This window comes from Heliconius melpomene, chromosome 10 (genome assembly GCF_056956725.1).
Source record: "Heliconius melpomene rosina isolate 202511_hmr_F chromosome 10, ASM5695672v1, whole genome shotgun sequence".
In the NCBI taxonomy this organism is placed as follows: Eukaryota; Metazoa; Arthropoda; class Insecta; order Lepidoptera; family Nymphalidae; genus Heliconius; species Heliconius melpomene.
This window is the reverse complement of record NC_140398.1, coordinates 10,430,735-10,442,914: the sequence shown is the minus strand read 5'-3', so window position 1 is coordinate 10,442,914 and position 12,180 is coordinate 10,430,735. Positions and strand designations below refer to the sequence as shown.

The window sequence follows — 12,180 nt, the reverse complement described above, 5'->3', positions numbered from 1 at the left end:
CTTATGTAGATATAGTATTTGTATTAACATTCAGGAATCTCTAGCTTGAGGGAGATCGCTTTATTGGCCAGCAAGATATTATATCAGGTTCTTACACAAAGGATTAGAGTTCATAATCCAATCTTTGTAATCTTACAAGCCTCGGAAAATGAGAGTCGTTAGGGAAGAATGAGTACAAATTCAAAGTTCAAGTTCATCAAAATCTTTAATAAGATTTTTGTAATATCAAAAGAAAGTTATCACACGAGCAAGAGGAAGGAATTTTCAATGAAATGTCATAGAATTTGCTCGTTTATTTTCATTTAAAGTAAACAAAAACATAACAGAAAATAAAGTTCTTCTAACAAATTAGCCAGTAGATACAGAAATTTATCCTTTGTCTTAGCTGGACAGGTTGATAAAGTGATAACGGACATTATACGCTCTTACAGCTGACGGCAAAGAACTTACTGTACTGAAGGGAACAGGTGGCATATTATTGTTTACTAGTATCTATTATGTATATTGTATTCTACAATTCTTTAAATACTTAAAATTATTAAAGAGGCCAATCGTGGCGCAGTTACGCAGTTATGTATAGCGTGTGACAGTTTGTGAGTTTGATTCCCATGATGAGAAAATGAAATATTTAATATTTTCATCTCTTAGCTCTGACGTCAAGGCAAAGCGCGACGTTTAGTTCCGCCACTCAATACCCAATGTCTCCAGAATTCAGCGTAAAGTGGTAAGTGTAGTGTCTAAACACTAGGCTCCCTCTGTCTACCCTGCTACATGCGGGATACAGTGTGATACTAAAAAAAATGTAATTGAAATAAATGACGCAAGTACAGATTCAATTTTTTCAACGTATATATATTTCTCTATTTACATACGTATTCTTAAAATATGTACAGTTCTTAGCAGTTAAAATTGTAGTTACTATATAATAAAGAATAATTGAATTTATTTGATTTAATTCTCTACGGTATATCGCTACCGCTAAGATGTAATTTTCGCGTGACGGAGGTTCAGACGTAATTTTAACTTTTAGATGAATTAATAATTTTGTGATATAGCTTAATAAATATTTTGTGAAATTATTAAATCAACTATCGAGTAATATTACATGTTTTCTCGCCGATGAAAGTATGTCAGATATTTTCCATGAGTGATTCACAGTCGGGAATCAAAATTAATTCCATGTATTGTTTCTTGTTTCTTTTATTTAAAAAAGAAAAAAAGCAAAGTTTCTCATAATTCGCACAATTTCTTTCAATCACTGTTATTACTGAAACCTTAGTGGAGATATAAAAGAAAATACTTAAAATCTCACATACCTAGTAGTAGTGCACGTAATAATGCTTCCAAGGGACCTAATAAGAATCTTTAGTTCTATGTTTGTATTTATCATAGTGTACTTACGTGAATAACACTAAGTAAATATATTTTTTTCTATGTTTCTCCTCCATTACGCTCTCCATTTACGACATTTTTTATGAATGCAAATAGGTGATGCCCATCGTGGCGCGGGGAAACAAGTGTGTGATTGTAAACCCAATAGGCCGTGGATTCGATTCCCACTCGAGGAAATTAAATATTTAATATTTTATTTTGTTCGCTATGGTGTGGCGCAAAGCGCGGCGTTGAGATTCGCCACTCATCACGCCTCCAGAATTCGGCGGAAAATGGGTCTAACCTTTTATAACAGAATCAGATGTAAAATATTGTTATCATAAGATTTCTGAATAGGCTTAGGCGAACATAAATAATTGTTTTGTTACCAAGTCAATAGCACCTAATAAAGCAAATCGATTTGAAATTGAATTCATTTCTCAGCGATATTTCCAACAATTTACTTCAGATGAGTTTGTGGAGGCTGGTCCTAATTACAGGCAGGAATTTCTTTGTTAATTCAATAAATTAACTAAACAATTTAAGATTTCACAAAGCCTAAAATTAAAGAATGTTGTTAATAATAATGATTTCTTTACTAAAAGTTTATGAACGAGTACATTATATCAAGCATAAAAGTCATTAATTAAGGAATTATCTACATATATTCAATATCACGATTCTAAAGAAAAACCTATACTTAAATAGTTTACTAAATAAATTGATAATTTTTATTTAAGTCAAATAGAAATAATGAATAGTTATATCTTCTATATAAAAATGTCTTGGTTTTTCTGTACGCTGTACGCTCCGTGATAACGATTTATTTTTCCGCAGCCCTTTTGGTATTTTATGTGCCGTCAGAGTCTGGAGAAAAAGTCACTTTGGGAATAAGTGCTCTACTATCTATGACAGTATTTCTAATGACTATCAGAGACACCCTGCCACCTACTGAAAAAACTCCGCTCATTAGTAAGAATTTTTTCAAATAATTATTAGATTAAAAATATATCTATCTTCTTTCTCCGATATCTTGATAATGGTTAATATAGGAATTGAGGTCGTCGCGACGACATAAGGGTGTGACTGAAACGCGATGATTGTGGGTTTGATCTCCATTCAGGGGTATGAATAATTATTAATTAAATTTTCATTTCTTCGCTCTAGCTCTCTCTTCAATATGTAAGGCCTCGAAAAAGTAATTAGAGCATATAATGGTACTTTACGAGTATAAAAATTAAAATTCTTAAGATTAATTGTAAGAGATTCTTTATAAGAAATAATGAAGGAGTCTGCTCTTGTCCGTTATAAGAAGATCTTGAAATAATGATGCTTTGCATGTGACGTATAAAAAAACTTAGTTATAAAATATTTTTTAAAATGAGTAGTGAATATTTTGTTGGACAAAGAATGGAATTTTATTTCAACTGTAAATATTTTTTTCTTTGTCAGGCCTTTATTACGGAGTAAGTACGTGTTTAGTGTCATTCTCCGCCTCACTGTCGGTGGTAACTCTCAACATATCGTACAGGCAAGTTTTTAAACCATTTTATTTTATTTCTGTTCTTATTCCCTCTCTCTCTTCTGATTATGGAGTTGTTACAAATAATATGTACCGAACAGAATACACACTTAAATACTTGTTAATTTAATATAATTATTCAAAGATACATATACAACCTTTTTTTATAGGCTGAGAGAAATTGATGATAGGATTCGTATAAAGTTAATGATGCGTAATATACTCGTATTGACAGCATTTCAACCATTGCACACTGAAACGAATCTTGTGATCAATTCACCGACCGTTTCCCCATTGTCCAATTGAATTATCACCATTCTCTGAATAATTATGACATATTAGATATTGATTATATTGTATATAGATTGAGATAATTATATCATGAATTTGGCATGCGGATAAAATATGTCGATAGCGATGCCAAGATTCAAATCATTTGACTATTTTTAATTTTTTTAGCTGATACGTATCCGTACGTAAATCTTGATACATTTCAGTACACAGTTAATGTGTGTATTACTTTTTGAATTATAAAATAATTTTTATTTCATGTAGTAATACACAGTTTCGACCGTAGATCAATAGAATGATAAGTATGTGTCTATATATTTTTGTTGTGACATTCGAATTGGATTGACTTTAATTATTAATTATTTTCTATATCATTTGTTCAAATTATAGTAAAATTTTTAAAATAAATGTATATAATTTAATAGTAAAATATTATTATTATTTACTTCCTTGATATTTCGTAATAGTCTACTCTTGAATACCCTGTAGGTATAGTGGCTGTTAGGCTTAGGTAATCAACTATGGCAGATATTTATGTAATTACATGTTATACACTAGTTACGAGTATCGTATATTGTGTTGTTCGTAGAGGAGTGAGAGGGCAACCGGTGCCGGCATTGGTGCGGGAACTTGTTCTTCAACGTCTTGCGAGAATGCTCTTCATCAACTTCGATACTGACACTCAGAAGGTATTATATTTTTATTTATCATTTAAATAATAAATAATTACATTCTATTCTTTCCTACAATACATTACTCCTGTTTTGCTGGCGGGTTCGCCCGCGTCGTTTTGGCGGATAGGCTTACAAAAATATTAAATATCTAATATCGCATTATATTTTCTGGTCTTTACTAATACCCATATATTAGACATAAAAACTTATTTTTAAATAACTCTTTCTTTTATTGAAGACAACATTTAAATCCGTAGCGTAGTTTAAAAGCTTTAGAAATTAACATATGCGAAGTAATAAGAATACAAAATAAGATTATGGATTGAAACAAAATGATGTGATGATAAGATTTCTTTTTAAAATGTAAAATGATTCTTCTCTATTATTATTACGTCATGTTATCATATTATTTACATGCGTTAAGATATCGTCTAATTAACGTTTCAAGGAGTATGGTATCTGGGATACTTCTCACGCACTCACACATTTCTAAATACAAAAGATCCTACCTACTCAAGCCGTGTTTGCGTGTTTGCGTGCTAATATTTGTACTACTAATGTGATCTTAGTTATTTCATGTCATGTAACATTGTATGAGGAAAGATGTGCCTAATGCAATATTATATCTAAATCAATGGCTAAACAATTAGTAATTATTGTTATTAATATTAGTTTGGTTTAACGATTTCTCATAAATAAATAGCTTGTTTCCATACAAAAGTCTTAATATATTATTTCTTTCCCATTTAATATAAAGTTTGGGGTCGGCTTTACTAATATTTTGATAAACGACTATTTTATTATGAAACTATATTTTTATTTATACTAACCAACATATTTTAGTCACGAAATATATTTGGTCACGTACATTGCGTAAAAGGTGCCAAAGTTCATTCAATTTGAGCCATTAGGCGTTTAGTAACCGTATTCTAATCACTTTTTACGAGCGTTTTCGTGTAGTGATCCCTTAAAGTAGTTTATGTTAATGTTGTGAGTATTTGCTGTACCTACATATAATACTAATGTAGAAGAGAAAAATATATTTATAATCATAATATTTTTTTATTTATAATATAACCTATAAAACATTTTAACCCGCTTCCGGCTTCGCCTGCTTGAATTATAAAATGATTTATTTACTAATTACTTTGGAATACTTTGACCTTCTAATAAAATTATTACTTTAAATAAATGTAGCACATCTAGACGTTAAAAATTAAAGTTCATAAATAATTATTTTAGAGGAATTTAGTCGACCAAATACTCTTGGTTTGTTTTTATTTTTATTTTACAAAAATATATCTTCAATTTAGTTTTTCTCTTAAAATTATATATTAATATTGACTGTAGTTACACTCATAGTAGAACATTATACGCACGCGTAAAAGGGAAATTTTTGCTGTCACGTGCAGAGATTAACGTGACGAGAACTGTGACGCGAGACGTCCCTTGTAAATAGCGGCACTGGTTATGGGCCAAATTCCGAAGCGAATGGTTCGATCAATAAGGTTTTGGCCTTCTTGGGAAATGTTAAATTTGTATTAGAGGTCACGCGGGACTTAATTTTCGACCCAAGCGACGTTTGGCAACACGAATATTTGTCTAAACAATCTCGATGTAATCACTGGAAAGTGTTTGCGTGAAACCGACGTAAATTGTTGTATTAACTATAAAGGTAATTCATATATAGCTGTATTAAACTTGAATCATATAGAGCTAATAAGAAATTGAAAATAAAAACAAAAGGTTATTCTATATTTTGTAACTGTAAAAACTGTAATAATTCTTATTATTCAAAGGTATGATGAATCATAAAAGTAAACAAGGTCTAGTGTCATACTAACTGCTTAAATCGTTTTAATTATTGAAGGTTGACATAATTGAATAAAGAAACCCAGGTATTTTGCAGCGAGAATTTTAAATATGTAAATGAGTTACTGAAGTTCAATTTGCCGCTGGGAAAATTATATATTCACTTTTAAACTTTTTCATATTGATTACGTAATCTATAACGTAGTTGTAGAGTTTGTAATATATTATATGTAAGTTAAATTAGATATTGCTCTGAGAAAATGGTTTTTGAAAGTTTAGTAAGGAAAAAGTTAAGTTGCTTTAGTATAAAAAGATTATTAAATTTGTTGTTTATGTTATTTATTTTGAGGGTATATATCTTTACTTAAAAGATAAATTAAAGGGTGATTTATTTAATATTTTCAATATAAAAAACAAATGATAATGATTTTTATAAAATGTAACCTTTTCTAATTTTCTTATACTACCTAAAAATACCTAAATCTGTTAAATTTAAAAATTGTTAACCCTAAAAGAAAATTCAATGTTGGCAACTTATTAAGTTCTCGTTAAAGCAATGGATGCAATGCAAAATGGGAAATTGAAGAAAATATTTATAAATACCTAGATAGCTCTTCAATGCGGTCAGGCTTTGGAGCGCAAAGATTTAAAAACTTTCAGTACGTACTGAAATATACGAGGTCGATACGTAAAAAATACACGAGAAAGAGTTCATCATACAAACCATATATTATGGTTTTTAGAATTTATGTGAAAAGTGTATTAATATGAGATATGACGCTATAGACTAAGGAATTAGATTTAGACGCACTTAAATTAAATTATTTTCATAAGGATGCAACAGGTTTGGTACACAGTAGTCAATAAAAATAAAATAAATCAGCTTTATGCTGTATCCCGCAAACACCAGAGTAGGGAGAGGGAACCTATTGTTAAGACACTCCGTACCCCACTTTCCATAGAATTTTTAGAGACATTGCGGGTTGAATGGTGGAACTTAACGCTGGGCTTTTGCCATGGTCCCAGAGCGAAGAAATGAAAATGTTAAGAAATAATATCTCGAATAAGGATCGAATACACAACCGTCGTGTTATGCATCCTTGTATATGACATCCTTGTCCCCTGTGCTGCGACGGCCTCTAGCGGCCTCTTCGGCAGTAGTGAATACCTCTGTAAAATTTGCCTTGATTCTGTCGTTTATTTTATTTAAGTCATAATAACTACTACATATTAATAATACTAATATCTGTAAAAAAAAAAAAAAGTAAAGCTTATTATACTGTTCAAGAATATTTGGAAGATAAACCTGTATGGAATTAATGTCTATTGAATGTAATGCAGGATAGTTACCAGCTAATGTAATAAATTGTACCATTGTCTTTGAAAAGAGCAACTGTTTAGTTTCTTGCCGGCTCTTCTCAGCAGAACTGCCTTCCGAACCGGCGTTAGCTTTTTCGTCATATGTTCATTCGACGATTCAAAAGTGTTTATAAAAATAGTCTATAAAGAATATTTATAATTTGAATTTATTATTAACTATATAACACCAGGCCGACACAAATACCGTACCAGTGAGTACAGGCGTGCAAGTAAACCCGCGGACTGGCTCACGGCTCAAGGCGGAGGTGCAATGTGACGGGCCCGCTTCTCCCGCTTCACCGCGTTTCACGCGACACAACCATAATCATCTTAGTAAGTATATTTATGATATTTAATTACTATTAATTATTTTAATATGTTCATTAAAATATATGTCAGTCACCTATTTGATTTTTGGTAGAGCTGTAAATGGATAATTATAACGAATAGATTCAAGCTATTAGAAACTTTAAAAGCTGTATTAAGAGTTTAAGTTATTCTTCTATTAAAACTATAAATAATTTCTAATTTTCTGTTAATTTGTTAGTTTTTATGTTCTCTATATATTTTTTTATTTCCCAATAGCTAAATCTTTAATAATCTTTAATAATCGATTATTTTAAATACAGATAATATATAAATGAAGGTCGTAATATTTATTTTGCAGTTTTAAAGACCGTTTATAATATGAGTTTGAGTTAATGAAATTTTCAAACAATATCTAATTTTAGCAGTTTGCGAGACACGCAGGCCTTTATAATAACTTAATATAATAATAATGTTCAAAACTTCGCTGGATCCCCTTGTCTGCCTTTTTATATTTCAAGTTTTATTATTATTTGTATTAAGCAATATGTTTGACATTTAGCTGACTTTAAGTAGAACATATCAAAATTTTGTATTATTGAATATTTAATATAAATAAATAGCTTTTATTACATTTTCTAGATATTTTTTTCTTACTTTCGTCTCAAGAAAAATTTTGATGCTTGATTTTTTTTCTATATATATCTGCAATATGCTTTAATAAATATAATATTTTATGTCAAATTCATTTGGGATTTATTTATTCTCGTAGCACATTCCTTTCTGTCTATACCGTTAAAACCAGGAAATATTATATTTACGGCCTATATAGATGTGATTAAAATAATATGTACAATCCAGATCGCGCAACGCAAAGCGTGGCGGGCACTTTGGGTGGTGCAGTGGGCGAGGCGGTCACAGTCTGCACAAGTGCGTGCTCGCGGTGCTCATGCTGCGGGTGCACCCTGCGAGATGCCGCCGCCCGCCACGAGCAGCGCGTCGCGGCCAGTGAACGATTAGAACGTGCTAACTTGGAATGGAAACAGGTAATGTATATCATTAGTAATTAAGACTCCTGACACAAAAAGATTTACAGTCAACTAGAAATTAAACAAGTAGAAAAGATTTTATAATTTTCAACCATTTTTTTATTATGGCTAAGAACACTTTATAAGAATTAAATCGCCTTTCATACAAAAAAAAACCCAAATCAATATCGGTTCATCCGTGTGAGAACTACGATGTCACGGACAGACTTACAGATATATACACTACAGACATGTCAAATTTATAACACCCTCTCTGTTTTCGTCGAGGGTTAAAAATATGCTACATATTTTAAATGTTAGGAAAAATCTACAAAATTTGTATTTAAAATATTTTTCTATTCGGTACAGATATAAGGTATTTAAAATATATTCTTACTGAATGTACCAGTATTCTTTTGAATATTGTATAGCATAATGTTAATTAAAGTACAACTTTTAATTTAGAAACTTTCTACATAGCGTCTCGTATATGTAAGAAACGCAGCATTCATGTCAAGAACAGAGTGACTTATTTTTATGCTCGTTACAATTACGGTGCGTTGAAACCAGAAGTTAGTAAAAATAAATATTGGAGTATGTTAACAGCGACTATAAGATGATTTCCAAAAAAAAATAAACAAATTAGTAAATTAGACACAGTTATTTTTTTTATTAAATATTAAAAAAATATAAAAAAGAAATACGTTGTACTTTAAACAAGGAGTAATCTACAAAAAAGGAAGCGTAAACCAGGAATAGTGGCTTCGTGACCATTCATAGAGAAGTAACGCTCCATTAAATTAGAGATATAATATTTTTATTGTTTTTATACGATTTTGCCCATATATCTTAGAATATTTACGTCTATTTCTGTTTGGAATACATGATTCATTATTATGTCTTAGTTCATATTTGTTCTAAAAGCAATTGGGGAGTGTATTATTATTACTCGTATAGCTATTTTGCAGTTTGATCCTCTTAAGATTGCTTATGTTTAATTAAAGCTTGGACCTGAACTAATAAAGTAAGGTTTGGTAATTTGGTTTGTGCCCCTACGCCACGACTGGCCTCAAAATTATAATAAGTATTATTCGTACATATACGATACGCAGACGATAATGAGCACGTTCTCAACATTCAATGCGTGGAGGATTAACTGTCAGGCAAAGTAAAGCTTTCAATGTTATCGAACACCTGCCTTTAGAAAAATAATTCTTTAGCAATTGTTACGTCTTCTTCTGAAGTTGGAACTCAGATGGAATAATAATATATTTTTAAAAGTATTCTTATAATTATGTCAGTTTATTTGAAGTTTGTATCACCTTTTGAAATATTTTTTTCTAAAGCTGCAATCTTAAATTTCTTTGAATTAGATTCACATGAGGCCAATATGCTCTAAATGTTACAAAGCCGCGCTGGAGATAATAAAAGTCAGCTGGGATTTTAGACGTGATAATTATTCTTAGCGAATTGTATAAAATTATTTTATATTTAAGATATTTTTTATGTTATTTTTATAAGCTTGTAACAATAATTTTTGTTTGTTAATTTTTGTTATATGATATATTATGGGATATTGTTTATAAATTTATTTCTTCTCAAAACATAGGTGGCAGTCGTAGCGGACCGAGCTCTGCTAGCAGTGTTTGTTTTGGTCACCACCATCGCCACGGCAGCTATCCTCCTCCCGCAACTCAACAATCTTCACGTCGGAAATACGCCCTTAAAGCCGCCTTCTTAAAGTTCTTTTTAATTAAGCAAAATTAGAGTCTGAATTCAAGACCAACGAAATACCTTTTTTCAGTTGCTATTTTTAAAGAGAGCTTAGAGACTAGTCGAGATTAGAATGTTACGCTTTTCCTTTAATAAAGAAAATTGTTTTATCAGCAACTTAAGATTTATGAGCAACAGACTACTTACATTTCAATTTTTTTTGTTATACAGAAAAAACTATTTTCTTTGAAGTCCTGTCTAGGGTATTATGTTAATTTAATTTATAGTTATATTTCAGTAGTGTAGCTTGTAAGTATTTGTATTGTTATTTTTTGTTATATAGTTTAATATTGGACAAGTAGAATATACTAAATGCCAAAGAAAATGTGCCATATGTTTTACAATTTTTAAAGTTCAAATGATGACTTTTAGTATTGCGAGTTAATTATTTAAAGTTAATCTTTATTGTTAATGCTTCAATAATTTACATTATTACGTATGATTTTATGTTTATAATTAATAGAGTATAAATTAGTGAACCCAATGAATTGATATAACTTGCAAGATTATGCGCTCTTAAAATGCCATCTAAATAACAATATATTTTGTAAAAAAAAAACCATATAAATGGTGCAATATCAACTCGGTAAAGGGATATTGGGCGATCTTAATATACATTTCGTGTATTGCTTTCAGGCAAAGTTCATAATGGTGCAAATTTTGTAGTAGAAATGATAATAGTAAGTATATATATGTCAATTCGAATAAAAATAAATGTTATATTACCAACAATCTTAGTGGAAGATGTAAATATGTTAAAGAAATAGTTTGAAATTGCTACAATTAATATGATTCAAATCCGGATGAAATGTTTTAACTATTTCGTTTTTTATATTTTTATTGTATTAAATAGCTTAATAAATATATGAATACTTAAACGTATTATACAAAACTAAAGCGTATTTACTTAATACATTACAAACTTTTTTATGCTCAAAATTGTTGCCAAATATTAAAATAATATTAAAATGATTGTAAATAAATTATCTATGGATTACTTAATATGTCAATGTATTGTACAAAGTTACAATAAAGTTGTGCTACAGAATATATTTTGATTTATTATACCACACTGATGAACAGATTAAAAAAAAACTGGGCGTGGCTGTGTCATGGACACGGCCGTGTCTTGTACGTGAATACGTTTATTTAACGTGTTATATTTTTCAAATTACATATTTTTATTTATATATTTAAGATAAAAGCAGGAAAATAAATAATTATCGTTACAATATAAGTTTATTAATTATAGGTCTGTGATACGAAAAGTATGACACAAATGGCATTCAAGATACATTTACAGAGATTTATAAACAGAGCATAAAAGCTTTACATAGATATACCGAGAATTCAAAAAGTCAAATAGTAAATCGAAGAAGAAACAAATTGAATGTGACAGGGACAGGAAAAGTGAATTAGAAACACAAGAAAAGTGTTTTAAAGATTTCATTCCGATTTAAAAAAAAAAAGTAAAATGATAACAGAGCTTATTTTTTTCTTTTTTTCTTTTATTAAATACAACGTAAGATATCTATGTTTTTTTGTCATTAGAACGGTTATTGAACGATGAGTATTAAGATCCTTCTGAAGGTGCTTTACTCGGTTTTAATATATTCTTATTGTTTGTTTCTTAGAAAACATTTATATTTTTGGTATAACATTTACCTTTAGTTGCAAAGGAATAATTTTGAAACAGATACCAATTAATTAAAAATGTTATTAGTTATTTAAAGTAAAATAAATACTCATAACAGCGACATACAAACAATATAAACAAGAAACAGAGGAATGGTGTCTGACAATAAATGTGATGATAGTGTGTTTGATCCCTCTCGGGATGAAATAAAATGTTATCATCCCCTGCTCTAAAAGATAAAGTGTCCACTTACCACGCTATGTATAGAAATGGTTTTTAAATACACATTTGTAAAACGTCCCCCAGACATCCCGATCCCGTTGTTTCATGAAACATGAGCTTTAATCAGAATAATACTAAAAAATAAAAATTATTACACATTTTTAATTTTTCTTTTTTTTCTATTGT

The 12,180-nt window shown here is 29.9% G+C and overlaps 1 protein-coding gene across 2 annotated transcripts in view; it reads left to right on the top strand.

Annotated features, from left to right (window-relative positions):
- LOC146535571 (neuronal acetylcholine receptor subunit alpha-10-like) overlaps positions 1 to 11,184 on the top strand; it is a 33,287-nt gene extending 22,103 nt beyond the window's left edge. For both annotated transcript variants that reach the window (XM_085192255.1, XM_085192254.1), the window contains exons 6-11: positions 2,209 to 2,343; positions 2,824 to 2,902; positions 3,774 to 3,873; positions 7,221 to 7,362; positions 8,197 to 8,381; positions 9,973 to 11,184. In XM_085192255.1, coding sequence (XP_085048381.1) covers positions 2,209 to 2,343; positions 2,824 to 2,902; positions 3,774 to 3,873; positions 7,221 to 7,362; positions 8,197 to 8,381; positions 9,973 to 10,104 — 773 coding nt within the window. In that variant the 3' untranslated portion in view covers positions 10,105 to 11,184. The remainder of the gene's footprint in view (positions 1 to 2,208; positions 2,344 to 2,823; positions 2,903 to 3,773; positions 3,874 to 7,220; positions 7,363 to 8,196; positions 8,382 to 9,972) is intronic.
- The last annotated feature ends 996 nt before the right edge of the window (positions 11,185 to 12,180 follow it).